The sequence below is a fragment of the Haplochromis burtoni genome, unplaced genomic scaffold (assembly GCF_018398535.1).
Source record: "Haplochromis burtoni strain Fernald_Lab_line unplaced genomic scaffold, NCSU_Asbu1 Contig_80, whole genome shotgun sequence".
Taxonomy (NCBI): Eukaryota; Metazoa; Chordata; class Actinopteri; order Cichliformes; family Cichlidae; genus Haplochromis; species Haplochromis burtoni.
Window position 1 is genome coordinate 1,259,816 of NW_024582441.1, and position 18,419 is coordinate 1,278,234.

The 18,419-nt window shown below is 40.7% G+C and overlaps 1 protein-coding gene across 2 annotated transcripts in view; it reads left to right on the forward strand.

The window, feature by feature from the left end:
* The window catches only part of clstn3 (calsyntenin 3), a 29,721-nt gene extending 16,058 nt beyond the window's left edge, over positions 1-13,663 (forward strand). The window contains exons 10-19 of one of the 2 annotated variants that reach the window (XM_014334476.2): positions 321-480; positions 1,148-1,207; positions 1,326-1,474; positions 3,951-4,099; positions 8,128-8,354; positions 8,485-8,646; positions 9,109-9,254; positions 10,040-10,175; positions 11,311-11,495; positions 11,651-13,663. In XM_014334476.2, coding sequence (XP_014189962.1) covers positions 321-480; positions 1,148-1,207; positions 1,326-1,474; positions 3,951-4,099; positions 8,128-8,354; positions 8,485-8,646; positions 9,109-9,254; positions 10,040-10,175; positions 11,311-11,495; positions 11,651-11,800 — 1,524 coding nt within the window. In that variant the 3' untranslated portion in view covers positions 11,801-13,663. The remainder of the gene's footprint in view (positions 1-320; positions 481-1,147; positions 1,208-1,325; positions 1,475-3,950; positions 4,100-8,127; positions 8,355-8,484; positions 8,647-9,108; positions 9,255-10,039; positions 10,176-11,310; positions 11,496-11,650) is intronic. The other variant, XM_014334477.2, reaches the window with a different exon arrangement.
* The last annotated feature ends 4,756 nt before the right edge of the window (positions 13,664-18,419 follow it).

Sequence of the window (18,419 nt, forward strand, 5' to 3'; positions counted from 1 at the left end):
AATTTCTTTATAACTTTTGTACTAAATCATGACTTAAAATGAGGGTTGAGGTTGCTGCAGCTGTAGCTGGTAGCAGCTAAGCTACAACAATAATAGGAGACATTTTCGTCTTCAGAGTGTGGTTTCACATACATTTTAATGCTAATACCTGAGCCAAGCTGTTTGATGAGAGGAGAAGTCATGCAAACTCTGCAGGGTTGTAGGGCTTCACAGTATTTTTCCATGGCTGTAGTGGTACTTTTATTTAAATATAGAGTCTGAGTAATCATTCCACCCAGATAATGCACTCATGCTGACTCCATGTTATCTCCCTCTAACAGGTGTGTGACAGCGAGTGGCATCATCTTTCACTCAGCGTCCAGTTCCCATCAGTGACCCTTTACGTGGATGGAGTGACCTTTGACCCCGCCCTCATCCACGACAACGGAGCCATCCCGAACCCCGCCCCGCGTCAGCGCATGTTCATCGGTGCCTGCTGGGGTGAGACTAACATGCTGCGCGTTTCATCTCAGCTCAAAGAAAAGCTTTGCTTCCTGTCTGAAAGCTGCGAGCAGCAGTTTGAATCCTCGTTTCCGTTTCTCCATCCCTGAAATGTCGTTTAAACCCAACATCAGCAGAGATAGCAGGATGCAATTTCTGGCAAGTTACGAGTCCTCGTGAGGCATCTCGAGACAGGCCTCTGAGACGTTTCACACCGCGCCGTTTCTCCCCTTCATTTCACTCAGTTATAATTCACTTGATGCATCTTGTCTTTGAGGGCTAATAATATAACTGACTTATCAATTATTCAGGGCAGCAGAACAACACGAAGGCCAGACAGCCATCAGCCACTTACACCCGAGCCGCTGGTTAAAATGGGAAGCTCTGGCTGCCAATTAGCAGTGAAAAACACACACACAGTCACTCCGTTTCCTGCGTGGCAGCAGCTGCTGCCGGATAATGAGGAGATGCTGCAATTTTTGAAGATTGTCAACAGTTTTCTTGCTGCCTGTGTTTTTTATTCTCCCTGTCAATCTTTGGTACCCTCAGATTTCCTCTCGCTTGCTCTTCAAGCCCCTCTCGACTGAAAAGTATTTCTTGGAGCGCCTCATTGTTTTCTGTTTTTCTCTTCCCCCTCTCTCTCCCCGCTGCGCCGCTTTCCCTGCAGAGCCTGAGGAGAAGCAGAAGGAGATACTAAACAACACCATCCCAGAGGGTAAAGACTCAGGTGACCTTCTTGTTTCACACTGTTGTCAGCGTGATGGTGTGCGGTCTGCCATTTTGCTGTGTCATTGCTGGTGTAGTTGAAGTTTCATGGGATGATGTTATGTGTGTTCACACCTTAGTGAAGTATGTTGGCAGTTACCATGGCCTGTTGTCTGGGGTGACGGTGCGTCCTGGCAGCGTGGAGCCTCACAGCGTGGTCGAGTGCCTGTACGCATGCAGGGAGGGGCTGGACTTTGGCGACCTGGAGACTTTGGGCTCTGGCATGAAGGTAACAGCTAAGGGAGCTCTAGGCTGCCAGATCACACACCTCCAGTTATTTCCGTCTGGGAAAGTCACTTAATATCCACATTTCAAACACATCTCTTCTACAGCATGCCGCGCTTTATTCTCCAAATCTTTTTTGGCTGATGCCGTGATGGCTGAGGTTGTTTGTGGTTCATGGTTACTTTATATGCAGTGCAGCTGGGATATGACAGAGACACTGCATGGAAATAAACAACATTATCCTTGAAAGTACAAATCGTATAACAGTACAGTAAACTGTAAAAAAAAATTCCTTAAATGTGGAAGATGAATCTTAATTTTTCTATAAAAGACAAATACTGTAGTTTTTAGACCTGCATTTAAATAAAATCTAAATAACGATACAGTATAATTCAGCTCTTTTTCGGCTTCTGAAGTCCTGAAATCCTTGCAAACTTAAAGTGTCTCATATAAAAATCCCAAATGTTCACTTATTGAGGAAAACATCTGGATATCGACCATTTACAGAAAAAAACACATCAGTTTATCCATCTTTACAACATTCCCTGTGTTTGGGACAGCGTGGCATTGGAGTGGTTAGCAATGTCGCCTCATCGTGAGAAGGTTTCTGGTTCAACCCTCAGTTGGAGCCTCACTGTTTGACACTTGGTTTTGTCCAACCTTCTCCCACAGTCCAAAGACATGTTAATTAGTGATTCTAAATGAATATATGTTTAGGCTGTGCTTTAAGTGCTCAGTAAGTCCAGAAAAATACTGTATAAATTCAAGCGTGTTACGTCATGTTTTATAATTCACACTTGTGTGTTTAGTTTGTTAAGCAGGTTGCATCTTCGGTGCAGAAAAAAAGGTTGCAAACGAGGTCATCCCACACTTAATGTGCACACACTTAAGTCTTTTTTTTTTTTTTTGCTTGGTTGAAGACACAGGTGTAGCATCATCACAGCTCACCTGAGCAATGCTCCTAAACTTTTTTGCTGTTTAAAGACAAAATATAACAAAACAATAAGAATTGAAACCATGTATTTGCTGGTTGGATAATCCATATTTATTTTTAAGCTTTAGTAGCTCCATTCATCACCAAACATTTGTAATGCGCGAGCAGATAAATGTTCAATAACTGCCCAAAGTTATGATTTTGACCTAAAGTAGGGGTGGGCAAATAATTTCCCTAAGAGGCCACGTGAGAAACTATGAATATTATGAAGAAAAAATCCACCTTAAATGCTATGGTCTTTGCTTTTAAAGCAGAATTGGTAATTCAGTCATTTTCTCCTCTATTCTGTAGCTTTTAAGACTAAAAAGCAGCAACATGTGCTTTAAATAATTAGGAGGATGCTAGGGATAAGGTAAGATGGAGGTAGATGATGTGCTGTGGCGCCACCGAAGGGAGCAGCTGAAAGATGTGGGAAAAAAAACATACTTTGCACCAGGTCCATTGATATTTGTGTAGTATGTCAACCATAGGAACAGTAGCTACTTAACTCTACAAACAAGCCACTGCTCAACCATACACATGTGCATGTTGTTTGCTTTGATGCTGAAATCAGAGCTTGCAGACACCTAAGCAAAGATCTGAGTGTGATTTTTGTCCTCTACAACAGCGGTCCCCAACCTTTTTTGCGCCACGGGTCGGTTTATGCTCGCCAATATTTTCACGGACCGGCCTTTAAGGTGTCGCAACCCCAGGGGGTTGGGGACCGCTGCTCTACAATATATTTGCACTTAGTTGCATAAGTAATTGGACAATGACACTTTTCCTTTGTAATTTTGCCTCTGCACACCACTACATTGTGTTTAAATCAAACAATCAGCATGTGATTGAAGTGCAGACTTTCACTTTTAAATCAAGTGGTTTGACAAAAGAACTGCATTCATTTAGGAATTACAGCCATTGTTGTCTAAAGTCTAAAGGCATGCTGATGCAAGTGAAGGAGGCTCCAGATACTTATGGACATGTCTGTCTGCGTGCCATTGTGACTTTTTTTTTCATCATATTAATTCCAACCATGAATTTTTCTATTTCTCCTGCAACCTTTCATATTATTTACAGGAACCTGACCACTGATGTTGCAAGGATAATGGAAAGTGTAGTACCATTTCTGACCCCTGAAAATGCTTTTCTTTTGTTTTTTGTTACATTATACATTTTGACTTCATTGTAATTTTCCACTTGACATCCCTACATTGTTTTACAGTGAATATTTACTGCTGCAAAAGCACTGAGGCAGATACTTAATGCCCAAAATGATGACGAAAACAGCTCAACTGCTGGACACGAGTCGGGCTCACTCCTTTTTGTATGAAAACTGCTGAAAACAATTAATGACACTATGATGAAAAAGTGTTCTTTTATCAAATCAATGGTCGGATAATGGTCATAAATGTGCCCGCTCTGTCGTTCTAGTGAGTAAAATAGACTTGTTGTTTAAGGGAGCTTCGATGTAAATTAATATGAGCGTCCTTCTCTTTTGACCCTCCAGGTTCACGTGAACCCCAGCCAGTCTGTGTTAGTGCTGGAAGGAGACGACATCGAGAGCTTTAACCGTGCAGTGCAGCAGGTCACGTACAGAAACTCTCTACGCTTCGCCACCCCTGGCGTTCGTCCGCTCAAGCTCACCACCTCCCTCAGGTACAAAAACACAAAGATGAGTGTGCATGAACCTCAGTAATATTACATGTAAGACTGAGTTATAAAGACGTGCTGGTTTCACACTCCTGGGCCAGAATGTAATTTAAATGCAAGGATGCAATCAGGAACCTCTTGCAAGACAAATTTGCTATCTGACTACATTCAGATTGTCTTTTGAGTGGAAACAAAACATTCGTGCTATTTAAACAGAATTGGAGAAAAGCAGGAAACAAAGAGGGGCAGTGAAAGATGACAAAGGCAGAGAGGAATGTAAATCAGCACACTGGAAATCTCCCAACAGCAGAAATTGAGTTTGAGCAGCTGAACTTGTCAGATGAAGTGTCACTCACTGCTGCCTTCTCCTCTGACATTGAACTCATCAAACGTGGACCACGCCTCGGCCGTGATAAGGACTGACGTGTGATTAAAGAGGCGATTACGTAGTGAACAAGGTGTCTCAAAACAAGCGATAACAGGGAATATCTTATCTCTCTTATCCATTCAGCCACCCAGTAACTGCTTTGGTAAACGAAATCTTTGGGGGGGTTTTAATCGTTGTTCTTTATTGTAAAGCAGCCATTAAATAATTACCCAAACGTTATGGAAACGTTATCTTTACTATTTGCTGTAGATGTTGTCGTTGATATGCACAACACACCGCTGCTCAGCTCCTGCATAGTCCGCCTGAAAAATAACCCACATCGGTTCAGTGTTAATCATACTGAGTCACCTGGCTTGGAGATGAAAAGCACACAAACTCTGTTTCCGGGTCAGTGCTCCGCTGTGCTTAACAACTGTGAACCAGCTCCCAGGCTTTAGCAGCCACTTTTAGCTGATGAAAATTTAATTCAGTCAGGCAGAGCGGCACATATACTTCGTGGTATATTGTGAATTTATACTCAAAATAGCGTCCTTCCTGACAAATCCCATCTGATCAAACTCTAGTGCAGATATCCCTGTTGCCGTCTTTATCGGCTGCTGTTTTAGACACTTGTTTATAAGATTATCATCGTTATCAGACCAAGAGTCACACTGGAGATTATTTTCCCCAACTAACTGCTTTTAAGTTCCCAAGGATTCAAGGTCATGCACAGATTTTTTTTCCCTCTTAGTTTCTGCTTTAGTGTGCTGGAGTTGTTTATATTTTTTCTTTACTTGAGCATGTTTTATTGCGTGTGTGAAGATTAGACTGATTTGAGGCCAGGAGTTACCCAGATGGCTGAACAGCAGGCCCTTCTGGAGAGGCTGATAGAAGCAGCTGCTCCCTCTGATAGCGGAAATATAACACACAGACACACACACACACACACTTACACGTGCAGCTTAATTCCCTTTCAAATACGATGCTGAATTTTAGTGCAGATGAATAAATATGTGTTATCAGTCTGCCATCCATCTGATTTGCTCTTCTTTTCTGGCAGGAAAATTAAATTTGTAAGAGCGGAGCCGCTGAAGTTTGACATTTGCTCTTTTTTTAGTGTCACAAACAGACAGAAGTTAACACGGCTGTGGTGGAAATAGCAAAAGGAGATAGCTGTAGATTTAGATGTTTTTGACACAATCATTGTGACTCAACACCAGGCGATCAAAATGTCAGGACAAGAGAACAAATTCAGTCGTGCAGCAGCAGAGCACACCAAGGGTTGTAGAAAGGTGGTGATCACTAACAGTAGATCTAAGAGTAGGAAAAAAGTGTGGCACAGTCTGTTTTATTTTATTCCCATGGTGCTTCACTCTTTATTGATGTCGGGGAAAGCCCAAGCCCAATGTTCACCCAAGACATCAGTTCACACCGTGCACATGGAAATGTTGCAAAGTTGAAACAGTAAAAAAAATAGATCTTGGTGTTATAGTGACACTTTATGCAAAGGAAAAAAAATACTTATTTTAGTTAAATTTGTGTAATTATAAAGCTAATTCTTAGCCACAATTATCGCAGGGCGCAAAGAGCTTGTTGTTTATTTCTCTAGAGGTGTGTGAGAGAACTACTGCATGAGTGAAGTGAAAGAATACTCTGTACAATGTCTGATAAATTGTCTTAACTCCTGCTACTAGAGTCTGCATCAGTAGTGTCCCAAACCCTTAGGCCCTCGACTATTTTTTGTGAATTTCACTTTTAAAAAAACATCCCCTGATCAGTAAGAAGTCCACAACTGTATGGTCAAAAGAAACAACTATGGCCTGAAAAAAAAAACAGGACACAGTGACATATTTAAAAATGACAGCAAAACTCAGACTTCTTACTTCTGCCCCATTAAACTGTACTGAATGGCTCAGTCGTACGGCTCAGTTGCAACTAGGAAACGTTAGTAGTTTCTTACTGCTGAATGTTTTTGCTAGAAACCAACTGGTTGCCCATAGAGTGAACATGCAGCTTCCTTTAGTCAGAGGGAAATGGTACAGGTTGCCTTCATGGAGGCAACCTGAGTCAGAAGGTTTGCAGTCTAATTTATAAAAGCAGATGAGCAAAACTTGTTAATGACACTTTTCTTTTCAACAGAGGATTCGATTGAACTGGTTGTATTCTAATAACATTCGTCTAAAAATAAGGAGAAATTTCTGACTTTTTGTTTCAAATCTGAGGTTCCTGCTGGCGTTACTTTGAGTTTCTGTGTATTTCAATTGCAGATTTCCTATTAAAAGAGAGTTTGTCCTTCCCCCTGTCACCAAGTGCTTCCTCATTGTTGGTGTTTTCTGTGTATTACTGTAAGGCCTTTATCTTGAGGCAACTGTTATGATTTGGCAAGATATGAATATTATAATACAAAAAGATTACATTTCAGATCACATCCAGTTGAGAATTCATGGCAGACTCACTCTGTCTTATTGCTGGTTTGTTGCAATTTGGACACACCAAAGTTTCTTTGAATACAGCAACTGACTGCACGTGGTCACAGATCTGTTCCCCATCTTCAAAGAAACTATTTCAGTGCCAGCGAGAGTTCGATGTACACATTCACAATAGTTTTGGCCATGCTGCAGTCTCCAGTCACTGTTTCTCCTACAGTGACTGCAACATTAGGGAATAAACTACATCATTTTGACATGAGGTAGGCCTCAGTCGCACAGGTCTAGAGGGATGGTCGTTTACCCTCTGGCAACCATAGATCATAGGCAAAAGTCTGTATTTCCCAGCTGGTTTATGGTTGTTTCTACTTCAAAGAGGGTGATGAGCTAAAAACCTCCTTTTGAGGTCTTTGGTCACTAGCAGATAGTCACAATCGTGTGAACAATGCCAACTTGTCTGTAAAAACTCACAAGCACCACTGAAACTTGACAGTGTGACACAATCCAAGAACAGAGCATGTTCAGCTTCAAAGTAAAAGTTGTTGTGCCATTCCCCTGCGAATGGTGGTTTCGAGGGGTTGCCAACCGGCCTCTCAGCCTTTGTGACTGAGACCTTTGTAATTACTGATGTTAGTGGACTGAAAAGTCTCAGCTGCATCTCTGCATGATTTAATTTAACTAAAAAGAAGCAAAGTCATGTTACATACAAATTTGAATCACAGCCTCTTCACTGAATGTTCAACAGCCTGAAGACTTCTAAAAAAAAACGAGGCACACTTAATAACTGATGGAGGTTTAATGTCAGTAAAGGAACCTTGACTCTCCACCTGAACTATTGGCAGTCAAGGTGCCTTGTGGGTAATGTAGGCATTGTGTTATGTAGCGCTGAAAGAAATTGTGGAATAAAAAAACAAAAATATATCTGGATCTGATGCATCTGTTTAGATATTTTTTTAAAAAGTGTTGATTGTCAGTCTGACAGTGTTATCCAGGGAGTACTCCATAACCAGTGACCTGTGAGGATGATGGGCAGGAATGTGTGAATCAAATCTCACTGAAATACAAAATATCTGCCACATGGTGACACAAAATGTGAGAAGATATCATCAAACTTAAGATTCATCCTCTGTAAACCAGGCCACTACCTGCAGAGATATTTGAGTCTGGACCAAAGCAGTGGAAGTTTATTTAGCATACACCAACGACATTACCTCCCTCTTACCCTTCTGACTTCCTGACAGATGTTTCAACGAGGAGAGCTGCCTGTCCCTGAAGCAGCTCGAAGGATACTTGGTGGTTCTTCAGCCTGACGCTCCTCAGATCTCTCTGTCTGGGGTTGGGCCGCATCTGGCCCGTCCAGCTCCTGAGTTCGAAGGTCCCCGCGGCGTCCCTCTCTTCCCCGAACTCCGGATCGTCTGTTCCCTGTCTCATGCTGTCAACACAGCTGCACAAGGGATGGAAGGTGGAGGTGAGTCACCCGTCGTCTCTAGTCTGATTTAAGGAGATTTAACAGCAGATTCGGCAGTCTGCACATATTTCTGTCTGAAAAGCGTTAATTGTGTCATTATTTGAGTTTGACCTCCAACATTGTCTGCTAGCTCTGATGTCCGATGCTGTCGCTCACACTTTGGATGGCTGTGAGGTCCAACCACTGGGGGAGGAGCTAAATCCAGAGAGAGAGGAGCTTCTGGTAGACATGGATGTTGTGCGAGAGAGAGGACTAGAAATCATCAATACTACTGCTTATATTGCCATCACAGGTATAGCTGTGCATACACCTCTGTTTTTAACCAGACGTGCTTTGATTAGGTATGAAAAGTTAGGCCATAAAACCATAATTTATTAGATAATTTGAATTTAGTTGTTCCCATGTCTCTGTTTTAATGTTCCTCATATTAGCATTTCACAGTTCAAACTTAACCTTCTTATTGGTATAACTTGGTTTATGTCACAGGAAAGTAAAACACGTCATAGCATTGTGATTCAAATATTGCTAAGTCTTGATTGGTGCCAATCCTTATAATAAAAAACCCTCATTATAATTAATATATTAGGTTGCCATGAAGTTTAAAACAAAAGCTAACCATCTGATAAGAGAGAGCGACTAATCAGTCACTCCTTTTTAATCTCCTCCTGTTATTTCTCCTTTGTCTCTGCATTGACTTCTTGTCTTTATTTCTGTGCTGTCCTTTTTCCTTTGTTTGTGTTTTGCACCTCCACAGGTGCTGAATCTATCTCTGTGTATGAGGACGTCCTTCGCTCTGTCCGCTACCGACTGGCTAAAGGCTCAGCTCGCTTTGAGAGACGATTCCGCCTGTCCTGTTCTGAGATGAATGGCAGATACACCAGCAACGAGCTGACTCTGGAGGTGAAGATAACCATCAGCCAGTTACATTAGTCTTTGTAGCTGTCAGAGATGACAATGCCAAAGACTGATGGTCACGTAACATCTGAAATGACATAAAAAGCTTGTCTGTATCATTACATGCACACACCGTTGTAATTCAGGTTAGACCTACATTCTTACAGTTTAAATGAGCCACCACCAACAGCCATATTTGCTGTGGAGAAGCAGGGACTTGCATGATTTTGCCTGTAAGGCAGCATTAGGAGACGTGTGCTCACAAATTGGTGCCAGATGGCTGGATGGCAAAGGACAACATTACTGTTTTTGCCTTCCGGGTGGACGTGTACCAGTAGCTCTGATATCAAATGAAAACTGTGGATAAGGAGTTACTGCTGACCATTCTCCACTGACTTCTAGTATCAACAAGGCATTTTCTCCCAGAGAACTGACACTTGTGGTTGTGTAGGAAAACTCCAGCAGATCAACAGTTTTTGTAATACTCGTCTGTTGGGCACCAACATCCATGACAAATTCAAAATCACTTCCTCTTTCTTCCCCATTTTGATGCTCGGTTTGAACTTCAGCAGGTCGTCTTGAGCATGTTTGCGTACCCAAATGAGTTGCTGCCACATGATTGGCTGAATATATATTTTATTTAACAAGCAGTTTATCAGGTGTAGCTAACAACACCCGAGTGTATGTTCCAATGATAACTGCAATTGGAGATGTTGTGAGGGAGCAACGCAGTTTAACCACACAGCCAGTGAAGTCATTCTTTCTTCTTCTCTGTTTTTAATTCTCTGTAGGTGAACTTCCTCCACTCTTTGGACAGTCTGTACCACCCATCCCACCTGCTCGCTTCCCAGCAGCAGTTCCTCCATCCGTCCCACCATGCTGGAGAGTTGAGTGGACACACCCTACCTAATCCACATCGCAACTCAGGTGACATTTCTGGGGGGTTTTTTAATAGCACCTTTTTCAGATGTCTTAAAATCTTTCAGCATGAAAGATAAAATAATGTTGAATACCAAAACATATAAGTAATTAAAACTAAAGTAAATATAAATTGGACTTAAAAACAGCCCAGTGGGTGCTTTTTCCAATATTTCTTTTAAAGGTGACTAAGATCTACAAAGATGTTACAATTTAATAAAAAACAATGGCAAAAACACTTCCTACCTTAATTAAAGTCACAGACACTAAATCACACTGGTGATAAAATACTGCATTAGTTTTTGAAAGTCTGTCCAAACACGCAGACCTCTGAATGTAATCACCAGGATTTAATCTATATGATGAAAGAGCCTTTGGATTTGGTTACAGATATAATGTGTAACCTAATCCGGTGTCAAACATCTGGCCTGGGTGCAAATTTGGCACCCTTTCACGTATTTTGCACCAGGAGCATTTTGTTCCAAGTTGTTAAGGATTGAGTAAGTCATGAGAGTGGGTTAAAGTGCTGTTTTATTCATTCAAAGGTCTGAATCATCATGGCTTTTGTAGACGTCTTACTGACACAAAGGCTTTTATGTGATTTGCCACAGCAGGATTTCTTTCTACAATGACTGTAGACTGACTGAACGTGAAAAAAATTGAGACGTCTTTGACTTTTTCTTTTTTTTTAAAACACCTCGGGCTATTCGTCATCTATTTTGTAAATGAATGCTTCGTTGTAGGGTGTTATGTAATGGTTTTACTGCTCCAGCCCTCTTGAGATCAAATTAGCCTGTGTTTGAACCATAATCTAAAATGACTGTACGGCACCTGTATAGTTTTAACGTTTAGCAAACAAACTTAATTTTATGACTATGAACAAAATTAGGTTGTACATATGGAAGTGAGCATTTAAGGCAGGAGGACAGAACACATACAGATGACTCAGAATTGAACTACAGTGCTCCCCATGTACCCCATCCATCGCATGTTTTAATAATTCTGAAGAACAACAGCCACACGAGGCATTGGGTGCCCAGGTAGTTGTGATCAGTTAATTGCTGTGGGACTTTGTTGTTTCATAGGGTGATAATTGGAAAATTGTGGTGTGATTCTTTAATCTGATTGCTCTATTTTATTCCAGTGGTCCCAGGAGCAGCCACCGTCATCATAATGGTGTGCGTAGGTTTCCTGGTTGTGATGGTGATCCTGGGAGTTTTCCGAATCCGCTCAATCCATCGCCGTGGTGAAGGAGCCAGAGGCGGGGCTAAGGAGGGCAGCAGTCAATGGGACGACTCTGCGCTCACCATCATCGTAAACCCAATGGAGGTAATAAAGATGTTTATTTTCATTCTTTGTCTTATGTTGCCAAAAGTGTTTGCTTGTCTGCCTTCACACGCGTGAACTTTTCAGAGTATTCCCTCCAAAAAAACAATAATTATTGATGTGATCACACTTCTTCATCCACTTCTTTTTTCCCCCAGTCCTACGAGTCTCGTATGGGCATCTCTGCCGACACGGAGGGCGAGGGGGAGGAGGATGAGGAGGTAGCAGAGTCGCCTGACGACGCGAGCGATGACCAGCGAATCATCATCAAGAAGGAGGGCAGAGACGGCAACGCCCGTCGCTACTGAGCCACATGTATCTCTGCACCCGTTCTCATGGAAACCACAACCCAGCTCACCAGTCACACACTCCAACACTTTTAATATCAATGAACGACTAGTATAAGGAATGTAAGCTTACAAACACGACGCACAATGCAGTCACCGTAATACTCCTGACACCCAACGCCATATGTGACCTACAGCCGACAACAGGCTGCCTCCACCTAAATGTTCAGTGGCACAATGTATACAGCTAATGTAATTTAACCACCTGATTAAACCCCACCAAATTTGTATGTGGTGCACCAGTGCTAAATCACAAAATGGTCATGTGTCTGTATAGTGTAATACTGGTTGAATAAGACTGTTTTGTTTAAAAAAAAAAAAAAAGAAAAAGTAATAATAAGATTGTATTCTATCTTTTGTCTTCGAACACAGAATGAAATCTTTACAAAATGGAAACAGGGACAATTTGTTGCAACATGTAGGCCTCGAGTAGATCTGTAGACACAAGCCTCGATCCTGACACATCTGTTCATTAGACTAACCCGAGAAGTCTGCACAAGCTCTTTTCTCGCTCTTTGCATCCTCTCCTGACGCATTCCTCGGCCAAGTCCAAACACAGAGTAAAGGCAGTGGGGTCAGACATCACGGGGTCACGTATTCATGATAAGCTTGCAGGTGTTTTGCTTTTGTTTCTGTGAGAACACTTTATGTTTTATTAGGAACTTATTTAGCGTCCACTTCATCCTTAACCCAAGCTGGCACTTCTGCAGCGCTCCAAGAAGGCAGACTGAGAGCCGCTCGGTGTGGTTTCTACTTCAAAATCGAGTCTTCGCAAAGTTTCAGCTCGTGACACAAAATGACAAAACATCACCTCGTACAATAAAGCTGGTGTAACCTGACCTCTGAGCCGCCCCTCCCACACACACACACAGTGACCGCTGCAATGCCTCTAAATGACTCTGACTGCACTGTTTGACTCACTGCACACTGCTCTTACAGTAACTGCAAGACGCCACATGCACACACAAACAGAAACACGCAGACACACTCCATAACGCTACCCGTGCTGTTTCCAGAATGTCCGCTCAGCTTGGGCAGTTTTGATTGTATTGATTGTAATGAATTTTCTGTACATACGATGATGACTATTATGATATTATTGTTATTACTATTATTATTGCAGCCACTCTTCTCTTTATCTGCACATTTGGAGAGAAAGCTGATCATCATTTACTTTTCCCCATTTGAGTAATCACCCTTAACAGCATCGAAAAACAGTATAATAATAATAATAATAATAGTAGTAGTGATAAGGATGATAATCCCTGGCTTGATGAGTGTCTATTAATTTGTGTGTAATATTGTTGTAATTTAAGAACTTGTCGATATCACAGAAAAAGGAGGGCACATTGTTGTGATACCAAGAAGCGTCTCACTCATTTCATCTCGCGCACTTCTTGCCGATTATTTTTCACATTTCAAAATATTTCTTTATTATTTCTTTTTGAATTTGATTTCCACCACATCCGGTATTTTCGGTTTAATGAATGTACAACCGTGTGCTACTCCTCACCTTTCCCTACCCCACCGCCTTTTCCCTTCACCTCTCCCTCACTGTCCCTCTGTGTCTCTTGCTGTCCGTCTGTGTAGCCTATCAATGTGCAGTGCTAACGCTGTCAGTAAATAAAAGCCTGTTGTTTTTGAGTGTGATGTTAAGAAGGAATAAACATTGCATTGATTAAGAAATTATATTATTACTATGTTACTATTCAAACATTACCTGTAATTATTGATACAATGACAACATGGAATATCCTGACTAATTGTTATTGAGAACTGTCGGAAAACATTGCGAAATTCATAATAAAAACACTATATGACGTCTCCATGAGAGGGTTTTCTTGGAAATAACAATATTGTAAGTATGACTTTGCACATGAAATTTAACCCTGAAGATTGAATCTTATATTACAGATTATGATATGATTATAAAATCTATTGTAGAACATCAGCATAACTTCGTGCTGAAAATTGGGGGTCAAGATCTCTGTGTAAATAAATAAATAAATAAATCTGGGTAAATTCCCATATGATTAAACATGCAACTATTTTGCTGGTATTACCGAATTGAGTAAAGAAAATCAACAGCCTATTTATGCAAGATAATTTATAATTTTATTGGGGTTTTTATTTGGTTGGGTCTATTATCGGGGGGATCATAACCCCCCTAACCCAACCGCCCCAACATGCCGGTGTACCACAAGGCTGTGTGATGAGCCCTTTCCTCTACTCCCTCTTCACCCATGACTGCAGACCTGCTGATGGTTCCAACACCATCATTAAGTTTGCAGATGACACCACGGTGATTGGCCTCATCAGTGACAACGAGAGGCGCCTACGGAGGGGTGGATCGTCTGGCTGAGTGGTGCGACAAAACAACCTGCTGCTTAACACCGAGAAGACCAAGGAGCTCATCGTGGACTACAGGAGGAATGCTGACCCACATCCACCCATCCACATTAAGGGGACGGCTGTGGAGCGTGTGAGCAGCTTCAAGTTCCTGGGAGTCCACATCTCCGAGGATCTCACCTGGACGACCAACTGCTCCAAGCTGGTCAAGAAGGCTCACCAGCGCCTCTTCTTCTTGAGGACTCTGAGGAAGAACCACCTGTCCTCAGACATCCTGGTGAACTTCTATCGCTGCACCATCGAGAGCATCCTGACCAACTGTATAACAGTCTGGTACGGGAACTGCTCTGCCTCGGACCGGAAGGCGTTGCAGAGGGTCGTGAAAACTGCCCAGCGCATCGCCGGAGCACCACTTCCTGCCATAAAAGACATCTACAGGAAGCGGTGTCTGAAAAGGGCTGGGAAAATCATCAAAGACCCCAGTCACCCATCACATGGACTCTTCACCCTCCTGCCCTCTGGGAGGCGCTACAGGAGCCTCCGGACTAAGACCACCAGGTACCGGAACAGCTTCTTCCCCACAGCTGTCAGACTCCTGAACTCTGCCTCCTGACATCTGACCCACGTTAAACACATGGACTGAACATACACACACACCCACAATGGACAACTGTACCCTTAAACACACAATAATATGGACTGAACCACCACTCACAACCACCAGCACTTTATATAGCCTCTGTAGAAATTATCCACATATCTCACTTATCTTAACTGCACTACTGTATAGTTCTGTGTAAATAATCATTCTGTACAATACGATGATTTTTAATTCTACAGCTGTTTATAACCTGCATAGTTCACATTTCTGTATAACTGTATATCTCATATTTCTGTAAAGTTTTTCATATTTATATCCTGTACATAGCTTGTACTCACTACAGCCTGTACATTCTTATAGTTATAGCATATTCATAACATACCTCGATACCATGTACATTATAACATACCATAATAGACCCATTTCTGTAATATACTTACATATCTATATTATTGCTAATATATATTTGTAATATATATCTGTATCATGGCTAAAGCACTTCTGGATGGATGCATTTCGTTGCCTTGTACCTGTGACACGTGCAATGACAATAAAGTTGAATTCTATTCTATTCTAACCCCCCAGGAAATTACGCCCCTGGCAGAGAAACACTGGGGAACTAGAACTAATATTACTAATAATAAAGACAAGACTACAAATCTGACAGTCAACACCAGAAAAACCATTAAGTCATAACAAGGACCAAACAGTCAATACTAGAATATCTTATGAAGTATCCATATGTTTGAAGAAGAAAGCAAAAGCTATAACCATAAAACAAACAAACAACAACAAAAGTAGCTCACGCAATAATTTACCGATTACAAAAAAGAATCAAAATGAAACAGTAAGGTCAGTAGAAAGTTTCATCAGTGGAATAACAAAAGATTTTAGTGCTGGAAAAATATAGAAAATCATTCATGCAGCAATTCTAGACAACAGCTAACAAATAAATAGACATACTTTAAAAAGGTAACTAGAGTAGAGAACTACTCAGAGAAATAACAATTTTGGAAGTTTAGTTAAAGGTTTACATGAAAAATTCAAATACATGATAAAATAGTCAAAAATTCTAAAAATCTGAGCACGTTTTGGATATTTCAAAACATTGGTTATGGTTAAAAGAAAGAACACCCTCTTTCAGTTCTAAGGCGTTATATCAGAACATAAAAAATAATGTAGTCCTTAGCAGTTCTTAAAACGAGGTAAAAACAAACTCAGATGAATAAAAACCCGCCATGTGTCATTATTTAACAAAAACTAAACAGTTGAGGCTTGTAGGCATTCATTTATGCACAGCTCTCTTAAGGTCTCAGCACAGTATTTCAATCAGGTTGAGCTCTGGACTTTGACTGGACCATTGCAACACAGTGACTCTTTGCTTTTTTAAGCCACAGTGTTGTAGATTCCCTGCTGTTCTTTGGACAATTGTCCTGTTACGTGACTCAGTTTATAAAAAGCTCTAGCTGTCAAGAACATGACCTCACATTGGATTCTCTTTTATATCTAAAAGAGTTCATGGTCAGCTCAAAGACTTAAAGGTGCCCCAGTCCTGTGCCTGCAAAACAAGCCCCAATCATCGCCGCTTCACTGCTGTGTTTGGTAGTTGATATGCGGTGTTTGTGCTGATAATGCTGTATTTGTTCTCCACTTTGGTGTTGTCTCTCCAAAGCACAATGTTTCAAAAGCTTTGTGGTTTGTTCAGATGTGGCTTTGCAAACAATAGCCATGCTGCCATATTCTTTTTAGAGAAAATAAATGTTCTCCTGGCAACCCTTCTGAACAAACCATACTTGTTCTGTCTTTTTCTAATTGTACTGTCATGAACTTTAACATTCAACATGCTAAAAGAGGCCTGCAGAGTCTGAGGTGTAGATTTTGGGCACTTTGCAGTTTATCTGAGCATTTTCTGAGTTTTCCACTTGTAAATAATCATTCGATGGGCAACAACAACTGCTTCTCTAAGATCACTGCTAAAATCTTTCCTTCTTGACACCGTGTTAACGCACACAGACCAGCACACTGCCATAACTTTTATAGAGGTCCTTTTGGGCCTTTTGTTTGATTAATTGATCATCAGCAGACATCAAACTGAATAATTGGCTGCTCCTGGCTGCTACTTACCCTCTTAATTACCATGTACTCAGTGGGTGTGCTTATTTTTTCACACATTGCTTCTTCTTTTTAGCTTAACATGTGTTAAATAAAAAATAAAAGAATTCAGGAACTGTAATAAGCATGATAAGCCAAGGATTATCATAATCATTCTAAACCCAAATGAAAAATTTTTCACTTTGAAACATGTGGAAGACCTGAACTTGGCTGTTTGTGTTAGTACCATGTGGTAAACCTGCCACAGCGTGATGTGAGGATTATTTTCCTTATTAGCTTGGCACAAGCATCAGTTACATATCAACCTTTGTTACAGTACGGCAGCAGATTTCTGTCCTCTGTGGCTGCTTCTACTTAAATAAATGACAGTAAAATGAAAGAGAAAGCATTCCGATCCTTTTTTAAGCAAAATGATCAGTTCAGCAACACTAAATTTACATTAAATGTCCTATAATTCAAAATTATCTAAAACTAACATGTACTTAAAGTGTGACACACAATCTATAGCTCAAAGATTTATATAACTAGGCATTACATTGTGTGTTTTTCTATACAGGTATGCTTTTACACTATTGGCGACGTGTTTGGGATCAGTGCTGAAAAATGAACATATTGCAATTCATGTTTTCCAGATGGCCCCTATGCCTTTCTATGTTCATAATTCCATAAATTTGGACAAGATCCCCAACACCACTGGCTAAAACGCAGCCCTAATGCAGCCCTTTGCTGGATTTTTTCCCTAATTTGTAAGGACATTAATTTCAGATACTCTTCATCTACTGAACTATACTTTTTTTATTTGTTTTTTAAGGACACACTGCACACCATGCTGAGATATACCAGGTTTCGACTCCCAGTGCATTTTCACAGTAATGCATACACAAATCCAGAGTATTTGTGCTAGCATTTAGCAAAATAAGCATTTCTCAACTGATTAGAAGATTTTCTTTAAAAAGTATTATATGTAGTCGCAAATGCTGTTAAAAGCACTTTTTTGATTCTGTAAAAATACAGATTTATGTCTGTCAGATTGTGTTATCTTTGGCATTATTCAGATTCAAGTAAAGAAATAAGAATAAATGATGTGGTTTTATGATTAACTGCTAGTAACAAACTACATAAAGATAAAACACCTTTAGGTTTTTTGGTTAAATTGTCTTTTATATGCAGACACAACCTTGTTAGGTGTCGTTTTTATGCTTACATTATTCATATGTCAGTGTTTAGTGGCTAAAACGTAGAAACGTTCCTCTGAAAGGGTTTGGTATAAGAACAGGGCTGAAAATGACCTTTTTTTTTAAAGAGAAAAAGTGAAAATCTCTAAAAGCGTGGAGAACTATTTCTCAAAACTACTATCAAAGACAGAAACCAGGTTCTTTGGAAGTAAAATATAAAGAAATGATGGTTGGCTGAAGACTTCTGCACAGCACTGCGCGTTACTTTCGTGTTTTTGTTTTTTTTTTGTTTGTTTTTTAACAAATACATGTTTCATCCGGGAAGCGGACTTTGTTCTCAGGC